Below are 22453 nucleotides of genomic sequence, written 5' to 3' on the forward strand. Positions count from 1 at the left end.
TAAACTTTTTGTTGATAAAACTTTATTCTTTTTGTAGTTTAGTCTTCTCTATTTTTGTCATTTTCATATACTGCTTTTTTGCTGGTAAATATGCTTAGTCTTTAAATCAACCCTTGATTGACATTCTAGGTTCAGTCATGTCATCAAAACAATTACCGTTGTAATTATTGCTAGTAAAACACTAAAAGAAATTTCGTAAACATACACATATTTTGTATTTTGGCCTTACTTTCTGTTTCGCGGGAATTCGTCGAATTCTTAAGTGTCATTACGAGCTTCCGAAGATGACGTTGGAAGGGGGGAGTGTGTGTATGTGTGTAAAACAGAGCGGAGGTGAAGAAGAGGAGGATGAAGCAGGCAGCGGAGGATGGGAGGAAGAGTGGAGTGAGAAAGACAGGCTGGCTATCAAGGGCTTGTGTCTGCATGCCTTTGTGAAGTGGGAATGCGTGAATGTCTGAAAAGGGCTTCGATGGGAGTTATATCTCAGCGCCGAAACAAAGACGCATTTTTTTTACCATCCGGAGAAACATTGTAGCGGAAACTTTAAACTTTTACCCGCCAGAGCGGCAGCGCCGTGCCGGGTCCCGGCTTTGTCTCGCGACGGTGGGAAGTACGCCAATACATGCGAGAATATAAACGGCGGCACTACTTTTGGATACATATTTTTGTCCACACAACAAGGGGATATTTCAATAATTGTATTTGTTTACGAGACCGAGAGAATGGCGGCCAACATGTACCGAGTTGGAGGTGAGTATTATTGTTGAAGCTAACAGTAGCAGCCAGCTCGCGGGGGTTAGCATTAGCATTAGCGCGAGCGGCTGTTTCCGCCTTAGTTACAATGAGCGGAATCCGTTGCTAAGCGAGCTAGGCTAGGCTAGTTTCATTTTTGTTCAGGTCCATTCAAAACTCTATTTAATTCAATTTAGAAATCTTCATATTACTGTATGTGTGAGACAAAGTTTACTTTTTTCGTTCTCACAGTAGAAACTTTCATTGAGTGTCTAGAATTTCGTTTTGTTTATAGTCTGTTTGTGTGACATAAGTGTTAAATGACTGGCCATTGCGATTTTAAATGAGCTCATTTTAAGGAAGCTGTTGGTCAAGTAAAACGTAAGTTCATTTTTTAAGACTTTGTTTGAAGTTTTGCTGCACACGTTGCTTGAAGTGTACCATTGTGCCAAACTTCTGACAACTGAATTAAATGAAGCATATATGGAAGTCATTGCTTTTCAGTCAACCGTAACAATGCAATTATAAAATAATAAACTGTTTATAATGCAGGAAAATGAAGACCCTTTGAAACATGATGAACCCAAATTCATTGTTTAATGAGAAGGTCTATAACATGGTAAAGCCATATAAATTATTGAAGTCTGCTTGTGAATATGAATAAAGGTGAATGTTTACTAATGGATATGTGCAACATTTGAGTGCTCATGCCATTATACCTTTATAGAAAACGTTACATGGTGCATCTAAATTTTAATGAATGAAAATGCCACCAGACACACTACTGTACATCAGCCACACCGCTGTACAGTGTCACGTCTGAACGTCTATTGTTCTAGCGATGCAGTAATCATTCCTATCGACTTCTTGCTGTATAATGCAGTTTCAGTTAATGATACTGCATGTAGGTCAACGTCAACGACTGCACCGTGAGATGGTCACTATGGTGTTTTCATTTTCTTAAATCCGGTAAACGGCCATAAATAGGTCACGGTAATCTGACTGTGTTGCATTATCAGATGCTGCTTGTTATTCTTTTAAGTGCAGACTTCATAGACTGTTTCGTGGTAAACTGAAAAGGAAATAAAGCATTTTACACGCTGTATTAATCCTGTTCACAAGTAAAGAAAGTTCTTTATGCAGGGGCTAATTGTTCTTTCTGTATATGATTGCAATGTAACAATGACCTTTCAAATGTAGGTACAGAATATGTGGAGTTCTGTTTAGGTCATTGAACTTGACCTAGGGGCTGAAGCTCAGACGCATCCAAGCATCCGTTTTTCTACCACTGTGATCAGAAACCCTGCCTGCTGTGGCCTGGTCTTATCTTACACATTTGATCACAGTGTTCATTTTGCTTTATTGAATACTTATTACGATTTAAGCTTGTAAATGCAGTTGTGCTTGCTGAATTGTCGGTTTGAATTTTGCCCTTTACTACTAACACAGGTTATTGCATAATTCACTGCTCAGGGGTTATTAATTGTAGCAAAGGTTACAGTAACATACCAGATGTACTGTAATCTTATCGTGCAATATAAAAATATTATCGTAAAGAATGCTACAATAAGTCTTAATGCACAGTTATGGTTGATTTTAAGTTTACAAAAAAAGGTTTTTTATTTGGTTTAGCATGACTACATGTTTCATAATTATTAATCCACTTTGTTTGCTTGGTGAAAAATAAAGTCAGCTTACACTTACTTGTCGAAGTGGACAATGAAAATGGAAAAAGGCTAATTTTTAATGGTTTCAAATTTAACAGAAATTTAGATTTGTAGTAGAGTAAGTTCAAGTGAGGCAAGATTTTGCTGCTTTGTTCATCAGGAAGAAAGAGTCTAACATGCGGTATAAGTTAACTGTAACAGTTTTGTTTCAATAAAGCTTACATTATGTTTACGACAGGGTGTTCAGACATGTAATAAGGATGCGAAGAGGATGATTGTCTTCTGTACATTACTAGACAGTACTGGTCGTGTGCAAGCACGCAAATGCTGCTTTGCTTCTAATCTTTTCTTAATTGACTTTTAGCAGTGTTGTCGACCCGTGATAATAATCTTGGCTAAATAACTGCTGGTTGATCAGTTATTTTGTGACTGTTATAGAAGTGAGTGTATGGCTGAGGTTTGTTGACACCCGGTTTGATAATCCCTTTTCATGGGTTGCCAACGTTTATGTTCTATAAGTCATAGATTAAGGGCTTAGTAAATTCCAGTATTTTTAGTATCAGTAAGTTTGCTTTTTGCCTTTCCAAAATGTTTCAGTATCAGTAGGTCTGATACACCAGATGCTATGTGCAAAACAGCACATCACTGCTTGAAGAGCAGATGGCTAGACCCTGATTCTCCTTGAGAAAAATTATTGATCCATGCAGCCAAGCCTTTTCTTACTGTCTCCCTGATTGATGAAGCTCATGAACTTGGAAAGAGACCTCCATTTTGATTCGTCCCTTGTGGTGGGGTTTAAGAACATGGCCGAGCAGTGGCAAGCGAGAACATCCAGGGCTGACCAGAACAGAAGAGAGAGTGATTGCATAACTGTAGTGGTGTGTTCAGTGCACACAGTGTTTACTATGTCTGATCGTGTGTTCTCTCAATTTTGACCCATACCAAAGCTCACGTCACCTTCTGCTGTGGTGTTTGTGCAATGAAACGCTTGCATAATAACACAAATTAATTGAAGACCACAAACATTTTGTCATATTAAGTGGTCATTTTCTGTAAATTATTAGAAGAAAGTTGTAGAAAGAATAGCCAATTTTTAAGACATTACGATTTCAAGAATGCTTATGCAAATTTTAGCAGTCATTGTCTTTCTTTTTGTAATGGATTGCAGTTTTTTCTTATTTCTACATAAAACATAATTTTCAGAAACTATGCTTAGTGCTTTATCATTTTTTATTTTTATTTTTTCAACAGATTACGTGTATTTTGAAAACTCCTCTAGTAACCCGTATTTGATCCGCCGAATAGAAGAACTCAACAAGGTGAGTTTTGGAGCATCCATTATACTCTTTGATAAAACAATTTGTTATGTGTTTAATTTTGTTTGATGTATGTAAAATGTTTTCTCCCCATGTACATTTGTTCAAGATGAATTTATAGAATACATGACTCAAATCTTATAAAATACATAATACATATAATGTGTCACCAGTCTTGCTGCCTAGAAACTGCCTGTAATTGGTTGGGGATTCTAATATCCACCAACATATACAGTAGTTATAATTTTGTTAGTGTGTGTACGCACACACACACACACACACACACACACACATAACACACAGGAAAAGGGGTGATTGACACACGTCAGTTCTCTGCTAATGCCTTGTCACTCATGGCAGCATAACAGACGGTTTCTGTCACCTGCTCCCATGTGTTGTGATTTGCTAATGCTTAATGCTGTTGTCTAGTGATGTGCACTGGGCTGTTTGAGATGAAGATCAAGCCACAGAGACCTTTATATAATGCTGAACATGACACAGGCCTGTTTCCTGAAGCAGAGATTAAAAAACTTTTATGTAACCTAATTTTGATGGGCTGTAAAGCACAGCAGGACTGTTAATCTAAGACACAGACAAAGTCTGTGTTCAAGCATGAGTGTTCACATTGACATTTGTGCATTTACATAATGAAGAGCTCAGATGCAAAACCTGTAGTTATTGAACACATTATATGTTGAAGGACATACTGTATTAACTCTATAATGAAAGTGCTTTATTTACTAAGTGATCCAACTCGGGATCAATGTTCTGAGCAATATCCCACACTTTCTGATTTTTGATGAACTGTTTCATTCTGTAGACAGCCAATGGAAATGTAGAAGCCAAGGTGGTCTGTCTCTTTAGGCGGAGAGATATATCTGCCAACCTGAACACACTGGCCGATAGCAATGCAAGTAAGTGTTTCATATTATATCCTGTGTTATAGCTTTATATTTTCTACATGGCATTTAATGAATTTGAGATCTTTCGTATGACTGTAGTGTTGGGCAATATGCCCCATTGCGAAATCATCCCATCGTCAGTCTGTGAGATAGTAAAGTGAAGCTGATTTACTCTAAGTAAGGGCAACACTGTTTTGACCGCAATTTTCTTAAAACTGATGCCTTTAATCCGAGCACGTTATTAAAGCCTAGGGGCTCTGCGTGCCAGGGAGTGGGAACAACACACTCGCTGGTTTTAAATCTCTGCGGCCTAAAAACCTCTCTAGCCACGCGTTAAGCCAAAAGTATACTAGGGACGTCCGCGTATGCGCGCCGTCCGCATGACGTCATTTTCGTCATCAAGAGGGTCCGCGACCGGCCGCGCGGACCGTCCGCGTGCAGCCCAAAATTTGAGACCCCGCGGACAGAGCGCGTCCAGTCCGCGTACGACAGCGCATGCGCGTGAACATATTTAGACGGGGCACTCCACTATAAACAATTATACAAAGGAAATAGACAGCATTTGCACACACACTATCGTTTTTCTTCTTTAACTTTTACTTCTTCCAAGAACAGAAAGCCCTGGAGCATGTTTGTTTGATTCCTGTTCTTTGTTGTCTTATTGTTTGTTCTAAACTGTGTTTGCAATGGTGGATCAGTTACTTTTCTTCACCTATCCTAATGTTTTAATGTACTGTAAATGTCGCCAAATCAGTGCTGCCCTGACAGCCTGTTAGACTAATAATTTGAATAAGAAATCATTTGAATTGCGTATAGTGTCGAACGCGGCCATCCGCGTGTAGCCGCGGGGCCTATACTCGGAAAGCTGCGCGGACGCGTGCGCGCGCGAGCCGGACGCGGACACGGAAAAAAGTATACCCGGGCCTTTATACAAGCTCATGTGCGAGGAAGAGTCTGAGTCATGTGCATAACAAGTTCAGGTGCTAGAAGGAGTCCATGTCTTGCTCGTTCAGGTTCGATCAAGTGTCCAAGAAGCACGCATTACAAGTCCAGGTGTGTGCGAGAAGGAATATGCACACGTTACAAGTTCTCTTGCGTAAAGTGAAGCCTACAAACCCTCTCATGCGAGGAAAAGCACGCAATGCGCATGTTAATGTGAAACTATAATGATGATAATATCTATCGCCAACTATTGTCATGAAAGCCCGGTATCAGCCATATGTCTGACTATCGTCGATACACGATAGTATCGTCTATTGTCACAACCCTACTCTAGAGGCAATCAGGTTGTGTCACATTCTGCAGTTTGGCTTAAATCTGGCCCTCATTTTTATTAAGCGTTTTTTCTCCTAAATCTGAAACATGCTCACAGTACAAGATTTAAAAATCATGGTGCACAAGATATTTTTAAGATTGTCATGTCAGAGAAATAGCCAAAATTTTGCTGCATATGTACATAGCTTGTTGAATGTTGCTGAGGACCCCAGTGGATTAATGATTTTGTTAGGGCTGTCGCGGTGAGTGAATTTTTCTTGTGATTTTGGTTGGCTTAATAGCGAAATGTGGTTTAAATTACCACCTTCATTTATATAAGCTGTATTGTTGGTAGGCTTGCCACGATAGTCGGTGAAACGGTGATTACCGGTGCTTCAGCCTCTCACCGGTTAGATCACTTGCCCATCGCGACACCGTCTTTCACCGCCGTTTTGATATTTTCGTGTAATTTAATCATTTAGTTTTGTTAGAGAGAGCAAACTGAATGTGTCTGGTGCCTGAATTCAGCGGAGCTGAACGCGCGTCACGTCAAAGAGCAGCAAGTGTCAGATTTCATTTATTCCTGTCAGAGTTTGCGAGGCGAGCTGACTGACCAGACGAAGGCAGAAGCCACGTGCTTACTCGTTTTTGTTATAATATACATATATGATGTTTAATATAAGCGAGATCGTTTAGTTGTTGTGTTTATCATCAAGAAAAATAATAAACCCATCATTCAAGCAGCGCTTTATGGAGAAGTAGCTGGTTGCTCTGCTTGGGACTGGCTGGTTCTTTGAGAATTACCTGCGCACATTGACTCAAGCACTTAAGTAAACCAGCTGTTGCACTCGAATTGCATGCAAATTCATACGCAATATAATGCAGCGTACGCAAGCACTGCATTTAAACAGTTGCCTAATTCAAAAGTGAAAGTAAAATGTGCACGTCTGCATGCGCATTTATAAGCCCCTCCCATACGGTGACACCGGTATAACCGGGTTTGTGACGCGCTGATTAACCGGTGGGAAAATTACGTCACCGCGGCAACCCTAATTGTTGGGTTGTTATTACGTACCATTTTTGTAGAAAGTTATTATTATATAGCATATATTGTTAAAACAAATTTATTTATTTATGTAATTGTAAACGCAAAGCAACGAGGTGCAACAGGTGCAACGAATACACAATGCATGTTAAACATTTTTCATCCTTATAAAAAAGGATTGCACCTAGCTTAATTTTTTAATTTGTTTATATTTAAGACAAATATAAATTACCCAAACAAAAATTATTTTAGTTTTAGTTTATATAATTTTATTTTATTTTTATTATTTAATTAAAAAAATTATTTAGGCTTATTTAAATTTAGGTAGCCTCAATAAAAAAAAAAGGACAACGGAACATATCAAATTCTTAATGAAGTAAAATTTAGCCAGTATTTCTGCTATTATAATTACACTGTGCAACACTTATGCATTACGAAAGACATAATTAGGTGGGGAATTTTTCAGAAATATATTAGCCTACTGTTAAAACAATATTTAAAAAAAATGTATTAAGAGGAAAAATGTACAAAACAAAACCATTATAAACTCAAACATGGTGAACGAAAACCTGTTTTGTAAAGCAGATGGAAAAACGTTAATAAAGAAGTGAAAAAAATGGCTAATAAAGTAGATGATAAAACATACTCATACTGTTTTACATATTTCCATTGAGGAGAAACAAGCAATTTTGGAATAAATTCGGCTCTCGGTCTATTAACATTAGAGGTACCTCGCTTATCCGTGGCTCATATGCTTCATAAACCCTTAAAGGTTTAAAAAAGCATATTTTTATTTTGCTTAATGAGGCGCTTTCTAGGCTATTGTTGGGTTGACCATTTTTATTAAAACAATTTTAACAGTTTATTCTGATGTCAGTTTCAGTTTGAGTGTGTATGACCTAAGGGCGATTTATAGTCGCGCGTAGGTTCTACGCCGTAGCTACGGCGTAGGCTATCCGTAGCCTGTGCGTAGCTCTGCGTAGCCTGATGGGCACCTCACAAAAAATTTAACAGCGCATCAGATGTACGCGGACCGCAAGCGCTGTGATTGGTCCACCAGAACCCCTCCCGTCAGGTAAAAAAACTGCGTCATAGGTATTTCCGTTTGTGACGGTGAAAACAAAGATGAGCCAAGTTGAGGAGTGATTTAACTCAAACTGCATCAAAAGTCGCTGTTTATTTACTTCCATCATTGCTGGTCTTCTCAAATTATACACAACAAGTTGCTGTTTCTTCTTCGTTTGTGGGTTAACTTGCTAAGCTTCTTATTCTTTCACGTTTGTGCTGCTACTGTGGTTACACGCGTGGATACTGCCTACCAGCGGTCGCGCGTGTGTTTGCACGTCGACGCGGACGACGACGCAAAAGTATAAATGAAAACCGACGCGGAACCTACGCCGTCGCTGCTACGCCGTAGGACCTACGCACGACTATAACGAGCCCTTTACTCATTCAATGCATTTTTAGCTGAATAGTATTTTTACTTTCAATGTGAGAATAATAAATTAATTTCTTAACTCTAGATTTCTTTACCAATTTATTTAACCTTTATTATGCATGGATGGAAAGTAAAAACAAAGAGGGCAATGCAGAATTTCTAGTCGTGACTAATCACTAATCAGACATTAAATGTGTTGTGTAGTGCAATGACTCAGTCGTTAAGTTTGTGTTCCTTTCTGACTGCTTAAAATCTGCTCCAGTCACAAGAAACTAGGAGTGCTCTGATCAGGATTTTTGCAGCCGATGCAGAGTACCAATTTGTTGTCTTCATGATCGGCCAATACTAATGCCTGATACTGATTCTTAAAGCTGATATGTAAGCTCTTTCATGACTGTAACTGTTCTAGGTTTTTTTTAGGTTAATATAGTTTTAAGACGCGAGAGAGATCGCTCCGTACTCGTGACCTGAGTGACATGCTGTGTCCGTGAGCGGGCACTTCGTGTGTATGCGCACAGGAGCAGCTTCGATTAAAATGGAAGTTTAAACTGTCAAAACGCATGAAAATAATAAACATTCGGCATGAAGATGTAATGGGGCTCAATGGACACTGAAGTTGCTACTTTTTATCTTCACCACAGGTAATTCAGCATATTTGTTTAAATCTATACAGTCTATGTTGTAAACTTGAAGTTTTATAGTTCCTTGGCTAACTATAGCATGGTTATGCAGTTAGTGTAAACACGCATGTGGTTTAATGTGTTCGAACAGCCACACGCCGTCTCTCCGCCCATTTATGTAATCTGAGGTACTGAGATAAATGTTTTCATCTTTTCTAAACCTCTAGCACAAACACACGGTGACAGCCCTATTTTTAGCCTTTCATTGATAAAAGCGTCATATGACAATCAGACTTTTTACATGTTTAACATAAATCTGTGTGCTTTGACGGATCACAGGCAAAGTACATTGCAAATTGTTCATTTTTATCATTGCTTTGTAGCTACTGGAAGCCATGTTAACCTTGGCATGACAGGGCCACCGTACTAGTTAAAACGTGTTCCGAATGGGGGGGGGGGGGGGCTAGAAAGTAATATTCAGTTGGTTGTCATATGGAATTTTACCGCTAGATGGGAGTAGATCCTACACAGTGGGGCTTTAACATGCTATAATAAATTATCTATATGGTATTTTGAGCTAAAACTTCACATATGTGCTCTGGGGACACCAAAGATTTATTTGACATCTTAAAAAAGTATTGTGGCATGGCCCCTTTAAAATGCTTGCACTGCGTAAAAATGGCCTCCAATTGTGCCGCATCCAGGAGCCCTATGATGACAAAAGTAAACACAAAGATCGGTTCATGAGATCAGCAAATTTAGCGAGTACCGATTGAGTCATTTATGCGATGATCGACCGACAACGAACTGCGCCCGATCGAACAGAGCATCCCTACGAGAAACAATCCTTAAGTGTTGTGTCTAGTCATATAATGTTTTAGCAAATCGTTAGGTGTGGTTTTTTACATTACAGTTTTGCAGACGTGTTATTCAAGCAGTTGTGTTTTTTCACACTTCCACAGGCTGTTCTCTGTCTCTGCTGTCTATTGGACACGTACAACAGCTTGTTTTGCGGTCGCCATTTCAAAAGTCTGTCATTGACCTCTGTCTCTCATTGGCTATTGTGAAAGTTGTGACATAATCATACCTATTTGAAATACTAAATATCAAACATATTTGATATGATCGGGGTAACCCTAGTTATCTAAGCTTGCGAGCAAATTTTGTTTTACAATTACAATTTTAGTATATTTTAATACATTTTTTCATTTTGCAAAGATGATTTTATGCAAAACCACTTACAAATAAGGAAACATTTAACAGTTTGTCTTTAACCTAATCAATTCATTTGCTTTATTTGTATATAAATGATGTTAGCAAACAATGTGCTGTAAACCAGTTATGTCTGTGAATTGGGTTGGTGTTCAAGTCTGTTGTGATTGTGAGAGGTCAAAGTCTGCTTGACTACTTTTAATACTGTACATAACCTTATTTTTATGTAGCTGCACTATATAGCACTTAAACTCTCCTGTCACACAAGATCAGAGCTTGCATTTACACAACCTCCTCTTGTCTCTATCTTCTGCCCATTTTCTTTTTTCACACATCCCTGCTGAATGAGCTCCTCTGTGCTTATTCTCAGCTGCCTTTCGCCCTGTGCTCCCAGAACAAAAGAGCCTTCATGGGACCTGCCAGGCCACAGAGCTCAAAGGGTTAACACTACGTCTGGCCGGTGTCTTTGTCAAGAAGTGAAAGTGGTGTTAAACGTTTGTGTGCGTGTGTGCGTAAATGGTGGCGCCTGTGTGTGTATGATGGCTTTGTCGTGCCTGCGTCTCGAGTGTTCATTTGCTTGTGCACGTGTGAAAGAGTGTTTTTTTGTTTTTCGTTTTTTTTTTTAAGGCGTACTTGTACATGGAGGGGGGTTGTTGCTCGATGGGGGATGGGTGCCTCAGGTTTGTTGCACAGGGTTTCCCAGTTAAGCTGGCAGGGACGCATTGGCCAAGGGGAGAAAAAGGAGGGGGCAGGGCCACTGGGGTTGCAGGAGGGGTTAATGAAAAGAGGTGTGGTCTGAGGTCCCACCCTCTTCAATGACAGGGTTTCCTTAGGCTCCGTGCAGGGGTGGAGTCCAGTCAAGATCTAGTCTGATAAAGTCTGCCAAACCTGCTCAGTGCTTACCTCTCACTATCATCTATTTAGAAAATATCATAATCACTTTCGAATACAAATGCCTGTTATAAATCTTATATTAAGGTGGTATCTTGGGAAGATTGTTTTTGAATACTGTCTTGCTGCTTGCATCATAAGGGTTTCCTTTCCTGAAATGTACTCAAATAATGAAGTAAAGTTGTCGGGTCTAATGATAGTTAATGTAATAACTTTGTGTGTTAAATAAAATTAAGACACATGCTAACAATTTCACAGACAAGGCTTAAGGTTGGTCCTAGACTAAAACACATGTTGGAGCTGTCTCAACAGAAAATAACTTGCACTGACAGATTTAAAAAAAAATGTCAGTGCTATTGATTTGTCTCAAGTTACACACCAGTAACACATTTTTCATGTTCATATGAAGGATGCCTAAACATCTTAATTTAACTAAGGCCTTGTCCTGGCTTTAGCTAAGCCTTGTTTGTAAAACCAGGTCATGATGCGTAAACTGTCAATATGGGATCTATAAATGGATGCAAATGGATGTGTGTTCTAAAAGAAAAGTGGTTCAAAAGTAATTTAGGCTATTAGCATAGCACTGATTATGGTTGTCTGTGTGTGCTTAAGGGGACTTTGAAGAAGAGTCCAAGCAGCCCTCGACATCTGAACAGCAGAAGCACCAGCTCAAACATAGAGAACTTTTCTTGTCTCGACAGTTTGAGTCTCTCCCAGCCACACACATACGGTAAGAGTCAGTAAAAAAACATCTGTTTTTTATTGAAGTATTTGGTTATTAAAATCATGTTTGGCTTATTTTTTATTTATTTTTTACAGCGGAAAATGCAACGTCACGCTTTTAAATGAGACGGATGTTTTAACTGGCTACCTAGATAGAGAGGTGAGTATATCCACCTGCAGTTGATCATGAGCATTCCATTTACAATTAGCACAACATTTTGGGAGACAAACATTATACTCGCATTTCCGGGAGATTTGTCAAGGAGCTGTATGGATGATATTTCACATAAGGTGTATTTTGTTTTGCGTTAAACAGTCAGTTTTTGGGGATTAACAATATTTTTATGAAAATCACTATTTATAAAATCCAATTAGTCCTAAATCTAGGCTTTATGGTTTTTATGCTCAAAATATTTTTTTTTAAGTCTTTTGTGGTAGTAAGCACCACAGAAATGTGTAGTTTTAACTGAAGAAGTATATCAGATTCTTATTTGTTGTCTGTATGTGTATTTGTATTCTACAGGACTGTTTCTTCTACTCTCTGGTGTTTGACCCAGTACAGAAGACACTGCTGGCTGACCAGGGGGAGATTAGGGTTGGATCCAAATACCAGGCCGAGATCCCTGACAAGCTTGCAGAAGGTGAAAAGATTTCAATACTGGAGCCATACTATAAAAAAATTCATTTTAAAATTCCTTTTTAATATTGAAAAGAAAAATATTGTTTACTTTATAATTTATTAGGAATTAAAGTAATATACATTAAGTTACTATGTCTACAGTCCACAGAACTGTTTTTGTCTTGTAGTCATGATGTGTCATACTGGATAGCTCAACCCACAGTGAAATCATTAATATACAGCTCCATCTGAGCTGTATATTAGGCTTAAAATATTTTTGATCAACTATGGTTTTTGTTGCTTCATAAGATATTGTACTTGGAGTACAGAAAAATAAAATGGCTAAGGAAAACACCACTGTTTTTCAATATTTTACCATGTTCTTACCTCAACTTTTAAGGTAAGAACAATATTAATACATATCTATCTTTTTCAGTGCATGCCCTTTATCTTTGTTCAGTGCGTCGTAAATCTGCAGTCACATCTTTACACCTGACTACTCCCCCTTACAGCACTCCGCCAGGGTCGAAGTGCTGCAAACTAAGTGCTCTTCCGCCATACAATATAGTTCCCGCTTTAAAAAAATCACCACATTTTATTTTGTGCCACCATACTTACTCGTGTAACTACTAATTTAACAGTCTTTAAAGAGGGAAAACATGGAAGTGTTTGTGGGCTTCTAAATTCATCCCTGTCTGGATCCTAATTAATGGGGCTAGTCTAAACGCTAACACATTCACAACGTACTGTACAAAGATTAAGTGCACGCATTGAAAAAGATAGGTATGTATTCATTTGTCTAAGTTGAGGTAAGAACATAGTTAAATATTAAAAAAACGATGGTGTTTTCCTTTAACACTATAACTTAACTTACTTTAATTTGTCACACCTATTTAGAATGAGGTGTTATTCTGCTTTTTTAACATTAAAATACTTTCTGAATTGATTTGGGTTGATTACTAACAGTAATGGTTTCCTGGTCTCTTCAGGTGAATTAGACAGTCGAGTTCAGGAGAAACTTGAGACAAAGGTTTGGGATCCTAATAACCAGCTGAAAGATCCTCAGATAGACCAGTTCCTGGTAGTGGCACGGTTCGTAAAAAGCCCCTTAAGTACTTTACTTTATTGAAGTTGCAATATGTAAGGCTCAGTATTTGTGAAATTGCATTCTGAAATGTGTCCAAAAAATAATTATACATTTGCATGTACAAGTTTTATTATGTTGCTATTTTAAATCAAGTAAAAAGTAATTTTAAAACGATTTTCATGATATTAATGTAAATATTGTATGTGTATTTTAGAGCTGTTGGCACGTTTGCTCGTGCACTCGACTGCAGCAGTTCCATTCGCCAGCCTAGTCTTCACATGAGTGCAGCTGCAGCATCTAGAGACATCACACTGGTGAGTAAAAGCATGGGGGCACACTCAGTCTTTAGTTAACACAAACCTCTAACATTCATACTTTCCATCTGTCTGTAGTTCCACGCCATGGACACTCTGCAGAAGAATGGCTATGACCTCGCCAAGGCCATGTCCACACTGGTGCCGCAGGGCGGCCCGGTGCTGTGCAGAGATGAGATGGAGGAGTGGAGCGCATCAGAAGCCATGCTGTTTGAGGAAGCCCTGGAGAAATATGGCAAAGACTTTAATGATATCCGCCAAGACTTTGTAAGTTTATGAAAACCTCATCACAAAATGCACCTTTTGTGAAAGTGCAGTTCGTTGAAATTCGAATGATCATAAAGCTATAATGTTACTATATTCAAGGTTTTCGTGATTAGTTTTGATTGGTCTCTTTCGCTATTGTGCTCTAGTTGCCCTGGAAGTCATTAGCTAGTGTGGTCCAGTTCTACTACATGTGGAAGACTACTGATCGTTACATCCAGCAGGTATGACACTTTTTATTCCAAAAGTTTCATTAGCTTCTTTGAATGCACATAACCATTATCTATGTTTTTATCTATTTTTGATTATATACATGTATGTTTATTTATTTTCAGAAAAGACTAAAGGCAGCAGAGGCAGACAGCAAACTAAAACAGGTGTACATCCCCACCTAGTGAGTATTTAGTGTCACTGCACGTATTTTTGGAACTTGCTATACTACTTGCACTGTATGCAATAGAAATAGTATGTCAGTGAAATAATAAATGATTTTAACCAAAGTTTAATTTTGCTAAAGTATTTGCTGAATTTGCATTTATTTATTTAGCAGACGCTTTAATGTAAAGTGACCTAAATATGGGAGCATTAAACATATTGCCTTTAGAGCTTGTTTTAAAATTAACCATATTTATTAATGGCATACATGTAAATTAAAATATGAACTATGTAAAGAACAAAACCAATATTGTTCTATGAACAACAACTATAATGTGTCTAAAACAATTATTTCACTACATGAAAAGCAATCATCTATAGTGTTAGAGAAGGGAATGTGTGTGTTCCTGCAAGTCCATTTGTAGTATTTGGATATAAAGCTGCAAGCAGCGATGATGGCACCACAGCGCCATTGCTACATGGTGGCTCCCAGAAAACGATGCATGGTGGGCACGTGCAGTTAAGTGGGTAAATATCAGTGGACTTTTATAATACTGTTAATGACATGTTTGGGGAGTGTAGGTAAAACAAACCCCAGCACTTTGGTCCAAGGGGGGCGCAGAACCCTTTTTCCACACCCATGTAAACAATTTTGCCCACGCCTACCAGCCAACAACTTGGACGTTCATAATTATTTTAAGCATTATCAAAGCCTTAAATATACCTGAATGTAATATAACCCAAAAATTCACCAAATTTGTTGTCAATCGCATGAATCCCCTAGGTCTAGGAGTATGTAAAAGTTCATCTTATGCACTTTTGCAAAATGCAAAATGTCTGACTTCCTGTTAGGCGGAGCTAATGAGTGGCAGTGCGAAATCTGTTGGGTCGATGAGAACTATACATGTACCAAGTTTTGTGTGCGTACATGTATGACCCTTTGTCTGGGCTTAATGGCTGATGACTCTGACGTTTGTGGAAGTTTTTTTGAGTATGTTAAGGGCCACAAAATTCCCAAAAGTGTAAATAAAAAACCCTAAAGAAAACAAGAGGAATTCGGTGCTTGGACCCTAATAAAATAATCAGAAATAATTGATAGATGAGTTGATTTTCAAATGAGTCATTCGTTGTAGCCCTGTTTGGAAGTATTTATTGTGTTACATACAGTATGCTGCACTACTGTTTTATTCCAAACATAATTAAAATGCATTTTTACTGTTTAATAGATCTAAATGCCTATAAAGTTCACCGAACTGTCAAAAACAAATGATGTGATTGTCACTCAGTTTCTCTTATCCAGATCTGTCATTTCAAATATTGTCTATTTCACTCCATTAGCACCAAACCTAACCCCAACCAGATCATGGCTCCTGGTAACAAACCTGGCATGAACGGAGCCACTGGGTACCAGAAAGGCCTCAGCTGTGAAAGCTGCCACAGTGAGTATCAGTGGCTCATGTTTGGATGCAAGCTTGAACATCCCTGTGCATTATAGTAAAAAGATTCATCTGTTTGACTTGTTGCTTCTCCAGCTGCCCAGTCTCAGCAGTGGTACGCATGGGGCCCTCCCAACATGCAGTGCCGACTCTGTTCAACCTGTTGGATTTACTGGAAGAAGTATGGTGGTCTTAAGACCCCCACTCAACTAGAGGGTGCTACAAGGACTGGCACAGATGCTGTACACAATTATCTTTTGTGTCTTGAATGTTCACTGTTTTAAAATAGTAAGGTTTTGTGTCAGTCAATTGTTTTGTATTTTTTTATTAGCTAGCTTTTACATTAACCAAACGATTTTCAATAGTAAAGGTGGATAGAAGCTTAGATGTGCGAAACTGAACATCATTCTTTTATTTATTTCAACAGGATGCTGTTCCACGTGGTCACATGACCCGCCAGGAAGTACAGGGCATGTCCCCTTTCACCAGCAATGCTGGAAGAGCAAAACTTCTGGCTAAAAACCGTCAAACTTTTATCCTGCAGACAACCAAACTCACTCGAATTGCCCGTCGCGTGTGCCAGGACATCCTGCAGTCTCGCCGAGCAGCCCGTCGCCCCTACGCTTCCATTAATGCCAATGCTGTCAAAGCAGAGTGTAAGCAGAATTTATTCACAATTAGGGCTGTGTGACGGTTTCCATGACAACCGCGCAACGGGTGGTAGTGTCCACGTCATTTTAAGGTTAATATGCTGTTTGCAAGATATGGAATTGATACCAGTTATAACCTGCTGGATTTGTAGCTAGGTAAGGCACCATCTCTTAAATGATAGTGGTGGCTCAGTGAATAGCAGAGTTGCTTCACAGCAAGAAGGTCCCCTGTTTGAGTCTCAGCTGTGTTACTGTAATACAAAAAACTTTCGTAGATTACTTAATTTTATTTAAAATTTACCTTAAAATGAAATAAAAGATGAAAAATAGGCCAGTCTTGCATTCGAGTAGACTTTAAATTGAGGTTTTTGCATGCAGAATGTGTGTGTCTGTTTGTGATACCCGTGTTGTTTCCTTAACGTGTGCTATGAAACAGACGGATGTTTGATTTATATTTTTTATATATGTCAAGTTGTATTCAGTTAAGGTCTATATACAGTGTATCCCCAGCCATCACATCGCCACCAGTAGTCGCATGCTGTGGTGTAATGGTAAAATATTTTGATGCAGGTATTTGCATGTAGTAGCATAATTTCCCCCCAGAGTATTTGTTGATTGCTTCATTTCTGTTTTAGGTATGATAAGACTTCCTAAAGCAGCAAAGAGTGGTATCAAGAACCGCACTGTTCCTCGACCATCCCTCATCAATATAGTTAAGGAACTAGGTAAGGATGCAGGCATTAATAATTAATAATAGATTAAATTTTTTTATTACAGATAAATACATTTGTTATTTTTCAAAACACTTGTTTTAGTTTTTCTCTTCAACTTCAGTTTTCTTTGTGATGCTTTGTAATGTAATAATTGGATGATATAAGAATATACAATTGAAAAGGCTTGTTGTGTTCTTCAGCTCTTCAAGCTCCTTTGAGAAACAAAGCCCCTCGAGGTGCTCCGACCCCTATCAACCGTAACCAGGCCAACCAGCCACGGAGTGCATCCGCCTTACTGGGCAAGAGACCCTACGATAATGTGAGTTCCAACTCAACTACATAAATGAAACTTTCCAGAGGTAAAATAATGTGTGCTGATTTTGGAACTTTAACTAGCTGCAGGTCGGAGGTCATTCTTTCTCCACTAATGGAAGACCATTTACATCAGGAATGAGAGCAGCCAACCAGTCCGTTATTAAGAGGCAAAAGGTCAGTCAAGGCGATGCACCAAATCCAGTAGTGTTTGTGGCTACAAAAGACACCAGGTATGTTTAAAAAAATGCATTTGCATTTGAAATGCAATGTTTTGGTTTTTCCCGAGTCTAATTTTATATGTATGGGTTTACAGAGCCCTGAGGAAACACCTTACTCAGGGAGAGATGAGGAGGGCAGCAAGAAAACCACACATCCCAGTTAGAGTCAAATTTCCTGTGCCACCCCGGCCACTTCCTGTACCCATTTTACCCTCTAGCACAAGCGAGCCAATAGTGTTGGAGGACTAAACGATGTTCCAATAAAATGCAACCTTTGCCTGAGCATGTTAAATCCAGCCATCATCAACTCTTCTTCTCTATTTCTTGTCTACGGTTGTCATCTACATAAGTACACACGTACAGTACAGGCACAGAAGTTGATATTCCCTGTACTCCTTAACCAGCATACACCAGACTTCATTGCTTTTTACTCCTAGTGTTTCATTTCAATTTTCTCCAGTCCCATTACTTTTTTTTTTAAATGCAAATACTTTTAACTAATTTAAAGCAAACCATGTTCGATCTAAAAAGGTGTAAAAGCACACTTTATTTTCCTGCAGTTTTGTCTTTATTTGTATAAATATTAACAGGATTTTTCAACAACGTGATGTGTATGAATGAAGGGTTTAATTGTGTGAGAAAGTCTACAGTCTTACCACTGTTTTCCAATTTCGAAAGCATTGAGTATGGGCTGTCCTCTTCATTTCGTAATAACGATTGTGATGCTTTTTTTATTTTTAACTTGTACATGTGGTTCTAGTCTTTAAGGCTCGGCAGAACTGCTTATTATGGAGGGCAATAAAGAAAAGTTTCCCCTGAATATTTTCTTCTGTAAAACAAATCTGAAGTTGGGATGGTTTTTATATAGTCAGATACCATTTTGTTTCTTGGGGGATTCCAAATCTTGCAATGTAACTACTAAAGTCAGTGATACATAAGGTTTCGTAGGTTCTACCTGAAATGCTGTCTTGGTATAAAAACAAACTGTTAAGGATGGTTTCTAATATTGTAAAGTTTCAAAGATATGAATGTAAGGCAAATGGGATATCAGATGTCACAATTCATTTAGACTTTTGTGTGCCTCAATATTGAACCTTTTTTTTTCTTATATTACATCCTGAACAAAGCCATAAACGTTTGTTTGACACTTGCATTTGTTTAAAGGTCTTTGTTTTGGAAAAATAAAAAAGGCTACGGGGAGGATAATGTTAGTGATTGTAGGTAATGAATGATAGGAATTCAGTGAGAGGGGGAAATATGATGTATTTGATACGATTTTGTAGTAGTGGCTCAACTATAGAAATATTGGATGATGTGTAGGGTTGAACAGTTGGGATTTTTGACAGATTTCTTGGCTTGAAATTCGACAACTGAAATTTATTGTACATTTTCTCCCTGTTTAGGGGTTTTGTAATGTTTCTTAAACAAATAGAGCGTGCACTGCACACTAAAGACACAAATGTTGACCAGTCCCATTTTAAGCATCATCAGTTTTTATGAAGAGGTTTTGTGCCCCTACAATGTTTTGGCAAAGCACTAACAAAAAAATGTTGTCCATTATGGGATAGGGTGGGGAAGAAGGACCGTCTGGTTTTAGGGTTTCTTTAAAAGGTGTGAATGATTTCAGTTTTGTAAATCTCGATTCACAACACAAACTTTTCCCCAAACCCGTTTTTTTTTATATTCAAGTGTCTGTATCCTTTAATGTATCTTGTGATAAGAAAATGAATAAAGATTTTTGTTTGTGGTCATTAAAGAGGCCAATTTTCATCTTTCCCCAGAGAAATGGCATTGATGTATTTTACTACAGTAAAGTATGACTCAAATATCAATTAAATTGTTCATGATTGTGGGTCACAAACACATGTGTTTAAAGAAGACTGCAATTAAAAGACGGCATGCTTCAATAAAAATATGTTGTTACCCTACTGAAAAATCCAGCATAAGCTGGTCAGCTGGTTTCCCAGCTTGGTTTTAGCTGGTATTGCTGGTGAAGCAAAGCTGGTCTAGCTGTGTTTTGGTGGAAGACCAGCTGACCCACCAGCTTGACCAACTTTGCCAGGCTGGGGGGACCGGCTTAAACCAGCTAACACCAGCTACCAGCTTAGGCTGATCCTTGCTGGACTTTTCAATAGGGTAAGAAGTAACAGAATAAATAATTAGCTTATAGTCTAAGTATTGTATACGGTTTCAGCAGTAACAGCATATATAAACTGCTTTCGTGAAACAAACAAAACTTCTACAAAGAATAAATAACAACAGATCCTTTTAAAGTAGTTTATTTCTGATAATAAGCAAAATAAACAAGTATATTACCTTATGTCAAATCATAGCTAAAGCGTATCAAAAACTACATTTCAGTTAACTACAGATCGGCTACAAAATTCATAGTGGTGATCCATGATCGCAGTCTCCCCTCGTCTTTAGGAAACCAAAACATTTGTTATTTTCTATATTTTATTTGTTTCTAATCGAGTTGATAAATTTACATTTTTTTGCATTACTGTGTAAATTATATATTTGATTAGATATAGTGTTATTCTTTAAGTCTGTGTCGTTTATCGTGTACAAAGTAAATATGTCCTAAAGACTTCAATAAACTGCACTTCACAGACAACGCTCAATTAACAACTTTTAGGTGTGACACGGTAATTGATACGGGATGGGCCTGGGTGTATATTCGACCCTTTGAAGTTGGCCATCGAGCTATTATACCAATGTTTATTCGACCAGGGCAGCGGTAATGACTCAATTTTATCCTATTCAATTTTCGAATCACCCACGACAGACAAAAAGCATCACCGAAGCATGAGGGCAATCAGACTGCTCACAAATTAGATTGACGGGCAACTCCTTGAAATCTGATTGGTTGATACGAACCATTCCATGACGTTTACGATTCACAGCTGATTCATATTTTAAAAGGAACGCGGGAACGAAATTCAGGTCAGCTTTAAAACAGCGTGGCTAACATTTGAGGGTACGCGGCGCTTGCCAGGTACATGGTGTAGTCCGCGTCTTCCTTTGGTGTAGAACAACAGAACGGGGTGTTTGTCTGGAGTACAGTTGGATGTCTTTTGCTTTGATATCAACTTTCTAAACGACAAAACGGTTTTTGTGAGCTGCTTTTATATAGTCCAAAAAACATAGTCATGTTTGAGGTAAGAATCTAATTTATCTTTTTTAAATGTATATTCTGGATTGTGTCTGTAACAGTATCAAATTCAAGTGAATTCTGTGGTAAGAATGTTTGCCTAGGGCACGTATTAACTTTAATCACTTTTTTGCCCTTTTTAGACAAGTCAAGATAACCTGATGCTGTTCCCCTCGGAAGGCCAGACTGATCATGTCTTCCCTGAGGAGGGATTAGGCAATGGGACCATATCTCTTGCTGAAGCTTTGCTTCCCTTAGTTGAGTCTCCATCTCCTATGACCCCCTGGCTCTGCTCCACCCGCTACAAGACTGAACTGTGCAGCCGCTACGCTGAAACGGGTACCTGCAAGTATGCCGAACGCTGCCAGTTTGCTCACGGCCTTCATGATCTTCACGTACCTTCTCGCCATCCCAAGTATAAAACCGAGCTGTGTCGTACCTACCACACTGCTGGATACTGTGTTTATGGCACACGCTGTCTATTTGTGCACAACCTTAAAGAGCAGAGGCCTGTCCGTCCTCGGCGCAGAAATGTACCATGTCGTACATATCGTGCGTTTGGTGTTTGTCCCTTTGGCACCAGATGCCACTTTCTGCATGTTGAGGGTGGCTCGGAATCTGACAGCGCGGAGGATGAGAGAACCTGGCAACCCCCATCAAATGCCCAAGAGTGGAAACCACGTGGTGCCCTCTGTCGTACATTTAGTGCTTTTGGATTCTGTCTTTATGGCACCCGTTGCCGGTTCCAGCATGGGCTCCCCAATTCAATCAAGGGTCTCGTCTCTAACAACACACCTTGGCCTCACCAGATGCTAAATGGAGGATCTCTTTCGCCTGCCTCGGACACGTGTTCCTCACCGTCTCCACCTTCTTCATCGCCTCCATCTGCTTTGGCCTCACCTGTGTACCTCGATGGCTCCGGTCCGATCACCCCTCCATCAGTAGATGTAGTGGCCAACAATGCCTTTACATTCAGCAGTCAACATTTAAATGACCTGCTGCTGCCACTGGCCTTTAGGCTTCAGCAGTTGGAGAAAGCTGGCAAAGGTGGCACACAGGAGGAGCTGCTGTTGTCATGAGACCTCTGGCATGGCAAAAGTCCCTGAAATGCTAACCACCCACCATAAATGTTTACTACCAAGCCTTAATGGCTATAAGCTTTAACACTGACTGTACTGAGCGGAACCCATCCTTAACCTTTGTTTTTACTACTTAATGTGTATATAGTGTCTGCAGCCTTTTTTGCTTTTAACTGCCTCTTAAGACTAAGTCTCATGGTTTGAGTTTAAGTCTGTCCTGTACTTCTGAATTGGGTCACTTATATTTGACAGACTGAACGAGAACCTTATGTAAATTTGAGACTATTTTACTGTTGTGTATTTATGGCTTGCGATATGAATGTTTAACATATGGATTTTTTTAACTTAATGAGTGTAAATTATTTTTGGAGTGTCCGCATCCTTACATCTTAATAAAACTTCCTTAAAGGATTTCATGTCTTCAGTTGT

The 22453-nt window shown here is 38.9% G+C and overlaps 2 protein-coding genes across 3 annotated transcripts; both read left to right on the top strand.

Annotated features, from left to right (window-relative positions):
- The first annotated feature begins 278 nt into the window (after positions 1–278).
- Positions 279–19547, top strand: mta2 (metastasis associated 1 family, member 2). 2 transcript variants are annotated; one of them, XM_055196594.2, is made up of 18 exons: positions 279–750; positions 3651–3718; positions 4536–4629; positions 11690–11807; positions 11897–11960; positions 12324–12441; positions 13409–13511; positions 13721–13820; positions 13899–14087; positions 14234–14308; positions 14420–14478; positions 15798–15898; positions 15992–16131; positions 16323–16551; positions 17181–17270; positions 17459–17577; positions 17655–17803; positions 17887–19547. In XM_055196594.2, the coding sequence occupies exons 1-18, from the start codon at positions 723–725 to the stop codon at positions 18038–18040; spliced, it is 1998 nt and encodes a 665-aa protein (XP_055052569.1). In that variant the 5' UTR covers positions 279–722; the 3' UTR covers positions 18041–19547. The 2 variants fall into 2 exon arrangements, with proteins under 2 accessions (XP_055052569.1, XP_055052577.1); XM_055196602.2 differs by having other exon boundaries at positions 17661–17803.
- Positions 19548–20750: 1203 nt separating this feature from the next.
- cth1 (cysteine three histidine 1) lies at positions 20751–22435 on the top strand. The gene is made up of 2 exons (XM_055196904.2): positions 20751–20952; positions 21089–22435. The coding sequence occupies exons 1-2, from the start codon at positions 20944–20946 to the stop codon at positions 22022–22024; spliced, it is 945 nt and encodes a 314-aa protein (XP_055052879.2). The 5' UTR covers positions 20751–20943; the 3' UTR covers positions 22025–22435.
- Positions 22436–22453: the final 18 nt, after the last annotated feature.

Source organism: Misgurnus anguillicaudatus, chromosome 21 (assembly GCF_027580225.2).
Source record: "Misgurnus anguillicaudatus chromosome 21, ASM2758022v2, whole genome shotgun sequence".
NCBI classification, from domain to species: Eukaryota; Metazoa; Chordata; class Actinopteri; order Cypriniformes; family Cobitidae; genus Misgurnus; species Misgurnus anguillicaudatus.

What these genes read in the sequence shown, in the direction of transcription:
- mta2 (XM_055196594.2), top strand. Translation starts at nt 723, where the DNA reads ATGGCGGCCAACATGTACCGAGTTGGAG. An exon ending in GAATAGAAGAACTCAACAAG is followed by an intron (nt 3,719 to 4,535) that starts GTGAGTTTTGGA and finishes TTCATTCTGTAG; the next exon opens with ACAGCCAATGGAAATGTAGA. An exon ending in GTGGCTACAAAAGACACCAG is followed by an intron (nt 17,804 to 17,886) that starts GTATGTTTAAAA and finishes ATGGGTTTACAG; the next exon opens with AGCCCTGAGGAAACACCTTA.